General features: G+C 37.4%; 1 protein-coding gene across 5 annotated transcripts in view; it reads left to right on the forward strand.

The window, feature by feature from the left end:
- Positions 1-16992, forward strand: part of LOC138159773 (E1A-binding protein p400-like) — a 62873-nt gene that overhangs the window by 31480 nt on the left and 14401 nt on the right. For 4 of the 5 annotated variants that reach the window (XM_069086243.1, XM_069086157.1, XM_069086110.1 and 1 more), the window contains 6 exons: positions 4895-4985; positions 5365-5472; positions 6505-6932; positions 10832-11128; positions 15279-15464; positions 16795-16935. In XM_069086243.1, the coding sequence (XP_068942344.1) occupies positions 4895-4985; positions 5365-5472; positions 6505-6932; positions 10832-11128; positions 15279-15464; positions 16795-16935 (1251 nt within the window). The remainder of the gene's footprint in view (positions 1-4894; positions 4986-5364; positions 5473-6504; positions 6933-10831; positions 11129-15278; positions 15465-16794; positions 16936-16992) is intronic. The other variant, XM_069086402.1, reaches the window with a different exon arrangement.

Below are 16992 nucleotides of genomic sequence, written 5' to 3' on the forward strand. Positions count from 1 at the left end.
TCAAGTTTACACGGCCAGTTATTTCTGGGTGTGGTGCTAAGTATCTGAGCCCAGATTTGATCCCCAGGTCATCCCGACACTGGAACCGGTACTCTTACTTGCTGAGCCACCTGGCCGCCCCTAAGCAATTGGGGTTAAGTAACTTGCTCGAGGTTACACGGCCAGGTGTTTCTGAGTGGGTGCTAAGTGTGTGAGCCCGGATTTGATCCCCAGGTCATCCTGACACTGGAGCCGGTACTTTTACTCGCTGTGCTACCTGGCCACCCCGAGATAGTTATTCAAGGCCTCCACAATTTTCCCTCTAACAACCAGTTCCTTTTTCAGTGAGAATCAGATACAGAATAGACTTTCTCCTTATTTGTTTCTGTTAAGTCAAGAAATTGTTAGCTCTTAAGTAGAGAGCTGCAGCAGATATCTGAGTAATTGAAGTCCTTCATGATTGCTCTATCATTCCTTTGTGCTGGACTTGTAATTAGGAAATCTTGGAGGTAGTGGCAGTTAAGCTAGATTTTATAGGATGGGTAGTCATATAGCAAACATTTATCAAGCATTCACTATGCATCAGGGACTATGCTAAGATCTGGGAATAAGAAAGAAAAACAATCAACCCGTGCCTTCGAGGAACTCACATTATATGGGGAGAGATAGCATATAAATAATCAAGTATATATAAGATACATAGAGAAGATGGAGCAGGAAGGCATTAGCAGCTGGGTAGGTTTTCAGAAGGTGGAGATGAAATCATTACAGCTTTTCAGGTGAGGGTGTGAGTAGTGACAATATCTTGGTTGATAGTTGCAAAGGACCTTAAAGACCATTTCAGTCAACCCCTCATTTTACAAATGAGGAACTGAGGCCCAGAGAAAAGTAAGTGACTTGCTTGCCTCATGAATTCAGGAAATGATGTATAATCCAGTTTAACTTGAATATTGGGTTTGAGGTGGTAGAGACTGTGTTTATAATCTGGGTCAGCCTGACAGACAAGTCAGCTGCCCCACAGGTAGGATTCAAATATATCTCGACAGCTAGGCTGAATCTAATATGATAAAATTTAATAAGGATGCATATTGGGGCGGTTAGGTGGTGCAGTGAGTAAAGCACTGGCTCCGGAGTCAGGAGGACCTGACTTCGGTTCTAGCCTCAGATACTTAACAACCATACAAAAGAACTAGCCGTGTAACCTTGGGCAAGTTACTTAACCCAAAATGCCCTCCAAAAAAAAGAAATAAGGATGCATATAAAATCTTACTTGGGGGGGCAAAAAGCCAACTTGATATACAAGATGAGGGAAGAATTGGCAGACAGATATTGTCAGAAAAATTTCTGGGGCTGTTATTCAGTGTGAGTGAATTCATTCAGCAGGCATTTATTGTACCCTGGACATATGCAGAATGTTGTGTTAGAACAGTGGGAATACAAAGAAAGACACAGTGAAGTAGCCCTCAGTCTGGGATGAGCTACCAAGGGAGGCAAGTAATTCTATACAAAATAAACATGTAGTAAATAGAACATGATATGGGCTATATGGATGGAAGATAATGCCTGGGATCAGGAAAGTCCCTGGGGAAGAGGGAGCATTGAAATTAGCCTTGAGAGAAACGAGAGATTCCTTGAGACTGAGATTTTTCAGGAAACAGAGTATACAGAAGTTTAGAGGTAGGAGATGGAATGTTGTGTGTGCTAGAGAAGAGGTAATGTGAACTTATTCAACAGTTTGATATGGAAGCCGAAAAAACTAATGCTTCAGTAAGAGAGACGTGGCTCAGAAAGGAGATGATAATGTCTAGGTACTACAGCCTGATTAGTCCATGTTATATTTTAGGGATGATTTTGGTAAGCTGGAAAATGTCCATAGAGGAATAATCAGAGTAGCTATGGACTTTAAGATCGCTAGAGATATTTGACCCAGAAAAAAGAGACTTAGGGAAGGAGCACCTTCAAGCATTTGAAGGATTTCCATGTGGAAGAGGTTTAGACTTATTTCCCCTGGCTCCAGAGGGCAGTAGGAGCAGTGGGTTAGATTAGAAAGAGACACGAATCTAGGCTTGATATAAGGAAAAAAATTCAATATTTAGAACCATTCCAGATTAGAATGAATAGCCTTGGGAGGTAATAGGTTCCCCCTAACTGGAAGTCTTCATGGAAAGACGAGATGAACACCTATCAATATATGTTTTAGAGGGGATTCTTAAACCTTTAGTAATGGTTTGGTTGGATGACCTCAGAGATATCTTCTAATATTGAGATTCTGTAATTCTTTTCCTAACCTTGCTATTGGAAGGATGGCCCACTAAGTAATCAGGTTTTTTTTGGCCTTGGTACTCCATCCATACTGTTTTATTTTTGTCTCTGTATCCCCATTGCCTAGCATTATGTCTGGCAACTTAATAAATGCTTGATGATTACACATTAATCTCATTTTACCGATGAGCAAACTGAGGCTTTGCCTTAGGGTTACACAGTGGTGGAGTTAAGCCAGAAGATCTGGGTCTTCTGACTCTTGGTCCTCTCATGAATGTGTCATTTTCATTGACCCTCGCCTAGTTGTAGTAGAGTTTAGTTATCTGCACACATGATATTCTAATTTTTAATACTGTACAAAAACAAACCATTGTTTTTAAGCTGATGGTTTTCTTGGTCTTGTTGGTATGAAGCCAACAATTCATACATATTTCCCTTCTAAGTACCTGAAGTAAATCTGGACAGTTGCGCTGTAGCTAATTAAAAGGCAACTACACTATGTTTATGGTGTAGTGGGAAGATAATTGGAGATTTGTATTATTTGTGTGACACTGGGCAAGCCATTTAGCAAATTTTCATTGCCCCAGGAAACCGTGAGACTAATTGCTGACCAGGGAGGATCTAGATTGGCAGGGGAGGTTCCTCCCCTGTAGCTTCTTTTACCCACGAAATAACAGGTCTGACAAAAAAAGGAAAAGACAGGAAGAAATGAAAAAAAGTCGAGAAAACAAAATAAAGATGATTGGCCTTGGAGTAAAGAAACCTTATTTTAAAAGTCCTCTCTCTCTCATACTTTTAAATTACCCTTATCTTAGTTTCAGTTTTCTTAACTGTAAAATGGAGGTGATATGCTTTAGAGGTTTTACAGAGATGTTGTTGTGAAGACAGTACTTTAACTGTGAAGTGCTATGTAAGTTTTGAGTTACAATTGTCATCATATTATACTATATAATAATTATAGTAATTATTAGGACCATGTAATTATCCCTTACCTACTTCTAATGAGGTGCAAATTACTCATATGCCATTCGTAAGTCCTTGTCTTGAGGCTAGAGATGTATGAAATGAAATTTTGTTTCTTCCCAGGTCATCTTAAGGATACATCTTTGAGAGGTAGATTAAGCAAATCTACCTAATTTGCTTTCATTTGTAAAGCACTTAAGAGTTTGTCATAAGAAATGTTTCTTTTAGTGTATGTATCTAAATAGTTTTTAGCTTTACAAATTGCATAAATGAAAAATTTATGAACTATTTCTATATAGCTTAAGGCTTTCAAGGTTGAAATATGTCTTGAGGAGAACAAGCATAGGAATTTTTAACTATTTACATTATTCTATGTATAAATTTACAAAATTTGCCAATTCAGCTAAATAAACATTTCTTACATCTTCATGTGCAAAACAAACAAAAATGTTGCCTTTTTCTGTGGGAGAAATTTAGACCATACAAATCATTAAATATAAGGACATTTGAGAAGGTAGAGAATACTAATTGGTAAAATTGGGAATGTTATGGTTTAAAAAAAAACCAAGAAATGAAGCAGTATGTTGGTGGCTTGTATTTATTTTTAATACTGGGCGTCCCAAAAGTCTTAGTGCAAGTTCAAGCTTAGTAGCTTTTGAAACTTAAAACTGCACAGAGGGTTTTGGGAAACTATCTTTATATCATCACATAGAAAGTACTTTGGACAGCTAATACTAGGCTCTAGGTAGTGCCATAGTGTACAGAGCCCTGGACCTGGAGTTGGCAAGACTCATTTTCTTGAGTTAACATCTGGCCTCAGATACTAGCAGTGTGACCCTATTTGCTTCAGTTTCCTTATCTGTCAAATGAGCTGAAGAAGGAAATGGCAAAACACTCCAGCTTCTTTGCCAAGAAAACTGCAAATAGGGTCACAAAGAGTTGGACATGACTGAAATGAGTGAACAAGAAAACACTTATTAATACCATACAGTGATTGGAATGGAGTCATTCTTTGATGTTTCAGCTTATATTGTATTTGAGGACTATTATTCTAAACATCAGTTCTGATTGCACAGAATAATGGATGTACAACATGTAGGAGATGATTGGATTTTAATAATCAGGAACATAATCCAGAACTTAATATATTAAAAAAAAATCATCCCTGTTATCTACCTTTTTTTTTTTTGGCAAGTTGCTTTTTTTTTTTCAATCTGATGGTATTTAAAAAAAAATCTAGTTATTTGAGGATACCAGTTAGATGAATTATGGTGTTTAGAGATTTTACTGTGATTTCCTTTTGGAAAAGTGTCTTGACCTTTCTTTTACTTGTTCAGCCTGCTGTATGAAAATATTCTAGTGCTTTGAGATTTTCATGTAGGTTGAGTTTGGCCTTATAGCCAAGACTCTCTCCTAGAGTTAACCCTGTAGTTAGGAGTCACTTTGTTTCACAAGATTTGAAATTATACTTTAAAAATAGTAACGTGAGGAATAATATCCTTTCTAGAGGTAAGTTGGAACCTTGGAAAACTTTCATTTCATTTCTTAATAACATATTAAGTCTTGTTCAAATAATATTCCATTTATTATTATTATTATTAAAGGAGGAAGGCTAACGTTTAATTGTAATTTTCGTGACATTCTTGCAATGCACATAAACTTTCAAAACCTCATTTATTTATTTTTCCAGCAGCAAATAAACACAGGGAACCTAGTTGCAGGGGCAGCAAGTACCATAGAAACGGAGTCCCTTAAGCGACCACAGACGTTCACGCCAACAGGTATGTCCATAGCACAGGTTAGATTGTGGTCCAGGGTTGATTTTGTTTTTTAAGCTGTAATTAAAGTTTTTTATGTAATTGATTTATAATTGTTGCTAAATAGTGCTTATGAAGGGAGATATTCTTTGGTTCACTTGAAAATTTAATTTCTCCTTTGTTTACTTGTAGGTAAATTGCACTTTGTTTTTAATCTAGATGTCACATATATGGAAACATATATCCTGAAGATAGGCTTTCTGAACAAATCAATAGACTTCATTTTGGTTTTGTACATAACTCCATTAGCTATTTATTCATCCTGATATGACTAAAGGAAAAAATACATTTTTGCTAATAACCTTTTTAAAAAAAACTGCACCTTTTTGGAAAATTATTACAGAGCAGTCTAAGAGACCTCGGCTTGAAGTGGGTCACCATGGGGTAGTTTTCCAGCATCCAGGGGTGACTACAGGAGTGCCTCTACAGCAACTAATGCCTACCGCACAAGGTAAAACTTTAGCTTTAGGACTAAGACAGAAACAAGGGTGTATATATATATATATGCCTGACTTTAAAAATAAAAATCTTTTCTAGCAAAGGATAGGGTTTCTGAAATTAGTTGTAATTGGGATATTTCATATAACTCCAAATTAATATAACAATAACAATTCCTGGTAAAATTGTTAACCTTAATGGATGCTATCTATTTATTTAAATGTCAGTGATTTTTTCTTTTTATATAATTTTTGTATTATAAGATTTTGCTTCCTTTTTTGTATATTTCATTACATATTAAACAAAGGACAACATCTTACCCTAACACAACTCTCCTGTCCCCCCCCCAGCCATTAACAAGAATAAACCAAACAAGTTAGCAAGGGACAAACAAGGAAAGAAAATGCTTGTATTCTATGTATCCTTTTTTTTTCTTTGCTTTTTGGAGGAGTAAGGCAGGGCGATTGGGGTTAAGTGACTTGCCCAAGATCACACTGCTAATAAGTGTTAAGTGTCTGAGGCTGGATTTGAACTCAGGTCCTCCTGACTCCACGTGCTGTATTCACTGCACCACCTAGCTGCCGCTCCATGTACCCTTTTAACCCTGCCTGAAAGTCCACCACTATTGGGCCTGTTTTTCTTTCTCTTAAAAAAAAACAACATTGAAATGAGTGTGCATACTATTCTGGTTGTTTTGTTTTAGTCATTATTGTTAGTGATCTCTTTTGTAAATTTCATTCTTGTGCTTGGTTATTTTTTTCCCCCTAATTCATAATATTGCAGTGATATTCCTTTGATATGTACATCTTTCCTGAAACTAAATACAAGTTCAAACTTCTTCCTTTTATGTATATTTATGCCAGTTATACTATGTCATTTTTTTTGCCATTTACTTTACTGAACTTAGATGTATTAAATTTGTTCTAAAGTGTTGGTGTCTTGTGGTAGTGTAATTTGGAGTTCAGAAGCTGTTTTCTGCTTGTCTAATGGGGAGAATACTTTAGGACTCAAAGTTGGTGGTGTTTAGTTCTTTCTGGTTTTGCAGGTGGAATGCCTCCCACTCCTCAAGCTGTGCAGCTCACTGGACAGAAACAAAACCAACAGCAGTATGATCCATCCAAAGGTCCTCCCGTGCAGAATGCTGCAAGTCTGCATACTCCTCCACCTCAGCTTCCTGGGAGGCTGCAGCCTGCCAGTGTCCCGGGCACATCTCTCCCATCAGCCCTGCAGATCTCACAGCAGCCCCAGCAGCAGATGATGGAGTCCCAGCCCCAACCCCAACCCCAACCCCAGCCCCAACCCCAGCCCCAGCCCCCACTTCCGGTGAAGACCCAGCCACCCAGCGTACCCATTCCTGCTGCTCCAGCCAGCCAGTCCCCAGCACCCCTTCCACAGCCTCTCGCGCCAGCACTCCATGTCCAGATGCAAGGAAAGACGCAGATGCAGGTGTCTCCCCTTCCAACACAGCCCCAGGTATTCCAAAGATATAACCCTGTATACTTTAAAAGGCTTTGTTTATTTGGAAAAACTTTTCGTGGAACTGGGTAAGAGTGCTGCATGAATATGGTATATATTTGCAGAAGCTTTCCCCCTTCTATCTGTGATGGTTGTAGGATTTTTACTTTGCCAGATATTTTGCTATAGTTTAGGGGCATCATTTTCTACCGTATTATGTGCTTTGTAAATTTGGATAAGGCATTATTTAAAGATCTGAATTTATGTCCTAGTATAATATTCTCACTAATTTACTCTTGCTATTTTAAAATTAACTTTTAAGAAATGAATTTAGTTCTTATGAATGATATTTATCAGTTTATGAGACTAAAGAGCGGTGACTTCATAAAGAACTAGCACCTACTGTTTACAGAAAGAAGATTGTAGAACAGGGGTTGTTAACCTGGAGTCCATGAACTTATTTTAAAAAATATTTTGATAACTATATTTCAGTATAATTGATTTTCTTTGTAATTCTGTATATTTTGTTTATACATTTAAAAACATGATTCTCAGATGGGGTTCATGGGCTTTACCAGACTGCTCAAAAGGGCCAGGGCACAAAAAGGATGAAGAATCTCTGCCACTCCTCCTCCCACACCCCTCTCCTTCCCCCTCCCCCCAGCCTTTTTCTTCAGGTAGAGAAAATAATTCTGTAAGGAATTGCAAACCTCAATTTCCCTTTCTTAGTCTTATAGCTGGGTTGACTTCAACATACAGTAAATATGATTCTTTTTTTTTCTGTCAAAAAATTCAATTCCTTAGGGTGCGGGTGGGAGGAAAGGTAGCCTTTGAATTTATGTTCTTGATCATTTCTGATCTAAAATTTATCTTAAACTTGGCCTTTCATGTAGAGACTTTTCTGTTTTTATAGTAAGCTCCTTTTTTAAAATAAGACTTGGGTTTAACTTTCATGTTATAATATGTTTCCTTCTAGTGCCATCTATAAGTTTCTGGGTCCACATATTTTTCTTTCAATTTTTGTGGAAATGAATAGTTTTGTTTTTGAACAATTTCTTAGGTTATGCTTTTTTTTTTTTTACTGGTTAAGTGTGCCAAGGTAAGTTTCACAGGCTCATAAGATTTGGAAAGGGCCCAAAAATCATTTTGTCCAACCCTCCAATTTTATAGATGGGGAAAATTGGCCCCAGAGTGATATCCTCAGAGTCTCCCAGTAGTAAGTGGCAGAGTCAGGACGCAAGCTTAGGAGCTTCAACTCTAAATGTGATGTTATTCCCACTGTGTCATTTCACCTCACAATTTATCTTATTTGAACTTTTTTTATTGTTCAGTGTCTAACACCGTATTTTTTACATTGCACGTGATTAGTAGATGTTATTTGATTTGTTGAATTGTATTACAGCTCAGTGAAGAAACTGAAATAATTTTTAATTTTGAGGATACTGAATATAATGGAATTCTGCCTGGTGGGCTTTTTTTTTTGCCTTTTGGAGGGCAATTGGGGTTAAGTAACTTGCCCAAGGTTACACGGCTATTTTTTTGTGTGTGGGTTTTAAGTGTCTGGGGCTGGAACTGAACTTGGGTCCTCCTGACTCCGGGGCCGGTGCTTTACTCACTGTGCCACCTAGCTGCTCCTCTGGTGGGTTTTCTTAAGCTTGTCCAGTATTTCAAGACTTTTTTCCCCAGTGGAATTTCATGAAGCAACTTAAAATTATATATCAAGATTCTGGAATTCCTCCAACAAGCTAGAAACTGGAAACCCAGGTTTGGTGGTGGAAAAGCTTTGAAAAACAGATGTATGTACTGGAAAACATAAATAGATTTTTTTATTTAGAAACTACTTTAATGTTCTATTATTAGCTTTAAAACCATAAACGTGAATGAAAACAGAGACATTTGAGTATTTAGTTTTAAATAGAGCTTTCAGTAATAAAGATGCTATGCTTTCATATTTAAGAAGTTAAAAACTTAAGTTCAGAGCATCTTACAATTAGCCACAAAAATGATTTTTAAATTCCAGTGAGAGAGAAGGGAAGATACTGCCCCATGTGCTAATTTTTGGTCTGTATTCCTGGGTTATAAAAATAAATGGTGGAAAAAATAGTTTCAAGAAGCTTTTGACATTTGTCGAACCTTTTTTACTTTGTCTTTGGGAGAAATTCACCTGAGTAAATGTCTAGGAAAAAGTCCTCTGAAGCATTATCGTGGTATGGAGGTAATTGTGGGTTTTTGAAGGCTAGATGAGCAGATCATAAGCAGAGAGATTCCGCTGTGCTCTAATGAGGGAGTAGAGGCCTGGCAGTAGCTGATACCTGGTTTCTGAAGGCCGCCTTAAATCAGTGCAGAGAGGGACAGCACCAGGAGGGGAGGAATTACTTTGTCATGGGAACTCAGGACATAAAGAAAAAGACCAAGTTGTCTGCTTTTGTAGTGACTTAGGAAAGGACATGGATAGTGTTAAGAAACACAACTTGTTATATAAACGTTAACCTGACTTTTGGTACTTTAAGTATGAGATCCTTTTTCAATGACCAACAAGTCATTATATTCTGGAAGGAACTGAATCATAGTATATTCACATCTTTTTTCTATTTGTGAATCCAGAAGGCATAAGGAAATGGAAGGTAAAATGGAAATACTTTTTTGGTTTGATAGGTTGGTTTCCTGGTGTGGCCAGAGAGCAATTGTTCAGTCATTTTGTTCATTCATTTTTCAGTTGTATCTGACTCTCTCTGACCCCATTTGGGGTTTGTTTGTTTTTTTTGCTTTTTTTTGGAGGGCAATTGGGGTTAAGTAACTTGCCCAAGGTCACATGGCTAAATTTTTTGTGAGGCTGGAACCAAACTTGGGTCCTCTTGACTCCGGGGCTGGCACTTTACTCACTATACCACCTAGCCGCCCCTTATTTGGGGTTTTCTTGGCAAAGATACTGGAGTGGTTGGTATTTCCTTCTCCAGCTCATTTTAGGATGAGGAAACTGAAGTAAATGGGGTCACACTTCTAATAAGTGTGTACCAAATTTGAACTCAGATCTTTCTGGCTCCAGGCCTGGCACTCTGTTCACTGAGCCACCTAGCTGCCCTCAGAAAGTAATAAGAACCATCATTTCTTGGTATTGCAGTTGTCATGATGACCATGAGCAAAAAAATTGTCTTGAAAAAAATCACTGTTTATGCAGCAATATCTATTGCAGAAGATGAGGAGATAGAGAAATTCTACCATATGGTGCAAGATACTGGATTTTAGCTAAGTTCTCCCATGTAGATCAGTTGGATATTTTCTAATGAAGCTCTTTTAGTTTTAGATGGTATGAGCATATAGACATTCTGAAAACAAAGTTAAGTACTAGTAGTAGTCATTTTATATCAGTTACAGACATGGACAATATGGGAATTTGTTTTGCTTGACTGTGCCTGTTACAAGGACTCTTTTATTTTCAATGGGGGGATTAGGAGGAGAGAAAATAAATGCTTATTAATTTAAAAATAGTATGTAAAAATTACTTTTGTAAGTTAAAATATATTGGTCATTTGAGAATTTCTTTTGCTAATGAAGTTAACAAGTATGTATTTATACAATTTTATCTTAGTTTTGGCTGGCAAAATCCAAAAACTGTTCTTTTTTGGTTCTTTGACATGAATGCATTGGGTTATTTTTATGAAGGGGAGGAAATCTGGTTTCTTATAGGCCTGACTCTTAGTAGTTGATAGAGGAAAAAAACCTCTTATGGTAGGAGTGCACTTTACTGTATTTAGAGCCCTCCTGACCAGCTTCATAGTTTAAAACTATTCCCTTCCAGGGGCCTCTGAATGATTAGAAGTAAATAAATTAGAAAGAAAAAAGAGGCATTTTGAGTTCTTCTGCAGCTTACTATTATTTGTAGTTATATATATTTAAAAGTTATTTTCTCTCGACAGACCGTGGCATTAACAAGACCACCTGCAGATTCTGGCCAGCCTTGTCAGCGTTCTGTACCCACTTCCTCATCTACCTCATCTGTCACACCAGCAAGTCTCTCAGGCCCAGTGCCCTCACCTGCACGATCATCGCCAATAAATAGGCCCTCCCCAGCAACCAACAAGTCACTATCTCCCATTACATCTCGGTCCCCAGGTGCCACAGTATCTGTCACCCCAAAACCTCAGAGCCCAGCTCAAAATACCACACAGTCCCAGGATAGTGCCCAAGAGAAACTGGCTGAACAAGTAACTCTGGTAAGAAAAAAATGTAAAATATTGAAGAGCTTGGGTTATAATTGAAGAAGAAATTTTGTTTTTAAAGGGAAAATTTTTTGATTTTAAAATAAGGTACTTTAAATAAATTTCAAATATTTAAAATGGAATATTCTGGATTCTGGATGGTAGAGTACTTTGGCTTCTTATCCAGTTAAGTAGTAATAATGTAAATAATGTAAATAATAACCCTTTCACAGTGCCAAAGTCATAATAGTTGGTTATAAAATGCTTGTTCACTTGACTTGTGTGACATTATGGATAGAGTGCTTTACCTCACTCGTAGTCAGGAAAACTTCAAACGGTACATAAATCAGTTAGCATATTGCTGTGATAAAATAAAATTACCTGAAATACAAATTTATTTCTTAAACTGAACTCTGAGTCCTTTAAGATAAAAGTGTTTGGCAAGATTTCATTGCATTTTAAAATCTTATGTGACATGTTCAAGATTAGTGACCATCAGCAGTGGCGTAAATAGATGTGAGCTCTTCTTTCAGAGTACACCATGTAATGAATACGAATTCCTATTGGGAAAAACAGAGAACTTAGTTAAATTTCAGACACATGACAGACATATTTACAGAGCATATTTGCTTCCTGTTGTGTTTCCCAGTTTTCCACATGAAGTAGTAGACTAGTAGTGAGTTGCTACTGAGTGTTGAAGTTCATAATGTTTTTTTCCCTTAATACTTGATGAGCGCTTTTACCTTGTATTATAGTTATCTGTGTGCACATCTTATAAATACCTTTTTCAAAAGGAATAGAATCAATAAACTCATGTGAAGAAAATCAGAAAGCGTAGGGGAGAAAGGAGATAGAAATTTAGATGAAAGATCAATAGAAGAGTAAATAAAAATGATATTTTCCTGGAGGCATACTGTAAACCACCTAGTCAGAAGGAGGAATTCAGTGAGGAGTTTGGGAAATAGGTAAAAAATGTCACACTGGATCATAATATTGTATGATGGAGAGCTCTAAGTCTTCAGACACTGCTAGAGCATTTTCTCTGGCCAATGTGGTCTGGTCGATAAATTTGTGTCTTACTTTCATGATAATTTCATCTTTCCAAAGGTGGAGGAAATGAGAACAGTTGTTTTAGAACCAATTCCCAGCATTAAGGAAAAACTGAAGTAGAAACAATAGGTAGTTTTGGATAGAAAACAAGTAGTTTTGGATAGAAGAAAGGAAAGACATGTATAGTATGATGTGCACCTGAGATTTTGTGAAAAGAGATTTCAAAAGCTTTAGAGAAAGGATAGATTCCAGTTCCCTAATATTTTACAGGGAAAATCAGGCCTAAAGCAGGAAAAATTTGAAAAGGCAAGATTAAACGGTCAAGTAATTGTTGATGACTGTCAGAGTAGCATGGTTCTATAATAATTTTTTCAGGCACTCAGAATGAAATGATAATGGTGATGAATGCTAAAGATAACAAGTTCTTAAAAACCATGTTGGCAATAAGTGAATGATTAAAGAAAGTATAAGAACACTCCCTGAAGTGAACTGGATAATAATAATAGATTGCAGTATTTCAGTTCTCTAATACAAGGTAAACAATCTTTAGACTAGGAATTTTAAAATAAAAATTGTTTAGCAGGGAATGGGAATCCTAGGTAGTACAGAAGACAACTAGGTGGTTTTTCGATGCTGTCAAAGAATTCATGTCATCAGACCTGGACAAATAATACCTAGTGTATTGACAGAACTTGCCTATTTGATTCCCAAGCTGCTGTTGATGATCTTTGAAATGTAAAGAAATTGTCACAGAACCAAACAGGGCAGATATCTCAAATTTCAAAAAAGGAACACAGATTCTGCAAAATATAGACCAGTGAACTTCTATTTAAATTCTAGAGCATATTATTAAGGGAATGGATTGGAGCACTTAAAAAAAAATAGTAATGATTATTACAAGCCAGCTTGGCTTCATGTAGAATAGGTTATTTCAATTTAACTTCATTTCCTTTTTGGAAGGAGTAACGAGATTGGTAAAGAGTAGAAATTCTATTGCCATTGAGTACTTATATTTTATCAAAGTATTTGACAAAGTCCTTCCTTTTATGCTTGTGGGTTGAGAGAGGGAGAACAATAAAAATTGCTAACTTTGTGATTCGTTGAATGCCTGGATCCAACCAATGAGTGTTATATAAATGGGTTTATATCAACTTTGGAGGATGTGTTTAGTTTAGTACTCTCAGTATCTGTCCCTTTCCCAGTGCTTTTGATATTTTTATCTGTGACTTGAATGAAACCAAAAATAGCATGCTTATCAGATAGTAGTTGATAAGTAATTTCAAAAGGTTGTTAACACATTGGATTACAGAACCTAGCCTGTCCCTTTCCCAGTGCTTTTGATATTTTTATCTGTGACTTGAATGAAACCAAAAATAGCATGCTTATCAGATAGTAGTTGATAAGTAATTTCAAAAGGTTGTTAACACGTTGGATTACAGAACCTAGCAATCTAGATAGTTGAACTGAATTGAACAAAATGAAATTAAATAAGGATAAATTCTAAATTTAGGTTAAAAAAATGAACTACATAAATACAGATAAGGGGAGATATGGCACAACAGCATGTTTTTGTAAAGAGGAGCTGGGGTTTTTAGTGGTTGCATGTTTAGTATGAACTGGCAGTGTGATTATGGCAAATAAGCTAAGGCTATCTTAGACTGCATCAGGAAATATAACGTGTACAGGGAAGTAGTCATCATACTTAGTCTTCATACTAGAGTGTGGTACCCCATGAGAGTAGAAGGACTGGAGAGTAGCACATGGGAGCTTTTAAAGAAGTTGGCAGTAGAAGAGATAGCTTGGGATTGACAGCAGTTATCTTCAAATATTTGAAGGCCAGCAGTGGAGAAGGACTAGGTTTGTTTGGCTTGTTCCTAGCTTGCAAAGCTAGGATCAGGTCTGGTGGGTGGAGGTTTTGGTGAGGAGATTTTGGATTGAAATAAAGAAAAATTTTCTAAGAACTAGGGCTGTCCAAAGGTGTGATGGCCTGCCTGCCTTAGATTGATAGTGGGTTCCTGCTTATTGGAGGCCTTTGAGAAGATGCTGGATGATGCCTTGTTTGGGAGTATTTGTTGAAGGGCTACTTGTTCAAGAAATGCGTTGGGCTAGATGAAAGACCCTTTCAATTAAAAGATTCTGTGATGCTTTTTTTCCTTCTATGGGTTTGTAAGCATGTGGAGGGTAGGTTTTGTCTTATTTAACTTTTATCCCTGGTATCTAGCACAATAATTACTTGGTAGATATTTCTTGAATTTAATTGAGTCGAGGGATGTTAGAGATATGAGAGACACTAGTGAGGTTGAATTCATAAGACTTAGTAGCATAACTGGACATTAGAAGTGAGGGAAACAAAACTGAATGAGCCCATTTTTCTTTCCTAAAATTATGGTCCTACTTCTAACTTCATGGTTTCTGTTAAGCTGATAAGCTTATTTAAAAAAAAAAATTAAATTCTTTTTGCTTTTTTGAAGGGGCAATTGGAGTTGTGACTTGCCCAAAGTCACATGGCTAATAAGTGTTAAGTGTCTGACGCTGGATTTAAACTTGGGTCCTCCTGACTCCAGGGCCGGTGCTCTATTTATTTTGCCACCTGGCCGCCCCTGATAAGCTTATTTTTAAACATGTTGAATTGGAAGTGTCTCTGGGACATCTAGGTTGAGATGTCCCTTAGGCAGTTGGAGATTAGATTTGGATTATGTGCATGGAGGTGATAGACAGGAATTACATGAGAATGTATGAGGTCTTTGAAGTTTTGAGGTATAGAGAAAATTGAGTTAGGCCAACTCTTTTGGAAACACCCATATTAAAGGATTGGGAAAAGAAAGAGGGGTCCCTCCTGGCTGTTCTAGCTCATTTTAAGGTCAATGTCCATTAACGTTCTCTGAACTCCTGTGGCACTTGATCAGTACTATGCAGCTTGACAGTTGATTATATACTGACTGGAAATATCTTTTGGTTGTTTTCACACCTAGAAATCTTATCTCTTCCCTTCCTCTCCTTCTCCCCCCAGATTATACGGAACTGTGTTTTCTTTTACTTTTGAATCTGCCTAGTTCTGGCCTGTGCTCAATAGATATTGAATAAATACTTATTGACCTGATTTTTCTATTTCTAGGAAACTCAAATCCATCAAAGAATATCAGAATTGAGAAAGGAAGGTCTGTGGTCTCTCAGACGGTTGCCAAAACTTCAGGAGGCCCCACGACCAAAGTCTCACTGGGATTATCTCTTAGAAGAAATGCAGTGGATGGCAACAGACTTTGCACAAGAGAGGAGGTGGAAAATGGCCGCCGCAAAGAAGGTAGGCTTGTAATATAGGTAGTTGATTTTTTATTGATGGGCTGTGTTGCAAAATTTAATTTGTGATTTCACAGAATTCGTATTTAGAATGCATTTTCCTATATAAATGATGTTACACATGATAATTAGGTTTTCAGAGCAGTTCACAAAAGCTTATTTAATCCATAACTCTCTTGATATATGCTATTGCTAAAGACCTTAAAAACTAGGGCCATTTTTCTATGGGAAATTTTGTTAAGAGTGCTAAGCTGGGATATCAGGAATTCCTTACCACATGATAGCCCTGGTAGCAGAATTTGAACCTATTAGAGATACAAAGGCCTGACTGGATGCCCTTGAATATGTACAAAAAGGACTTGGGTTCAAAGAAAGGCTATAGCAGGTATCCTGTTAGAGGACTTGGCTGTCAGGGAACTCTTGGGTTAGAATCAAGACAGGGTCTCCTGGGGGAGGCTGGAGATGGGGTTGAGTAGGTAGAAGGTCCGGAGACCAGATGGAAGCTGGGACCTGTCAGCTGAAGTGAGTGCAGTTGCTGCTGTGGGCTTTCCTGTGCTTCTTTCCCTTTCCCCCTTACTTTACCATTGCCCATTCTGTCACCTTCTATATTGTAAGGAGGTGCTGGCTTTGGGGAGAAGGAAGAATCTGAAGGGGAGTAGGAAGGAACAAAGTAGATTTACTGTGACCACAATTTTATTTTTATTTATTTATTCATTCATTCATTTATTTATTTTTAAAGCAATTGGGGTTAAGTAACTTGCTCAAGGTTACAAGGCCAGTTATTTCTGGGTGTGGTGCTAAGTATCAGAGCCCAGATTCGATCCCAGGTCATCCCGACTCTGGAGCTGGTGCTCTTACTCACCTGAGCCACCTGGCCATCCCTAAGCAATTGGGGTTAAGTAAGTTGCTCAAGGTTACATGGCCAGGTGTTTCTGGGTGGGTGGTAAGTGTCTGAGCCTGGATTCGATCCCAGGTCATCCCGACTCTGGGGCCGGTGCTCTTACTTGCTGTGCTACCTGGCCGCCCCAATGTGACCACAATTTTAAGAAACCCCTGATAGGAGATTGCCAGAAGTCTTTCCATTTTATGCATTTCATATTTACATAGATAAAGCCAGATTTTGTTCCTGTGAATTGCATAAGTATAAAAGGGTATTTGGATACACAATATAGAATATTTACTATTTCAACCAAATGTATTTCAGCATCTTATTTTGAAAGCTTAATTGTCCAGTTACAGGTTTCAAAAGTATGCATGTGTATTTGACTTTGGGTATTTTTTTCTCCAGTGTGAGACAGTGCAAAGTTTAAAATTTGAATATTTTCACTTAATAGCTTGTCAGAACTGCAGCTCGTTATCATGAAGAAAAGAAGCTTCATGAAGAAAGAGGAAAGAAAGAGGAACAGAACCGATTAAGACGTATAGCTGCTTCAACTGCTAGAGAAATAGAATATTTCTGGTCAAATATTGAACAGGTAATATTGACCTGCAAGTGTAAATTTTCATTTCTCTGTAAGGAATTTGTATGACCT

This window comes from Petaurus breviceps, unplaced genomic scaffold, assembly GCF_028583685.1.
Source record: "Petaurus breviceps papuanus isolate PSGF00001 unplaced genomic scaffold, PetGlider_PUasm1.0 101, whole genome shotgun sequence".
NCBI lineage: Eukaryota > Metazoa > Chordata > Mammalia > Diprotodontia > Petauridae > Petaurus > Petaurus breviceps.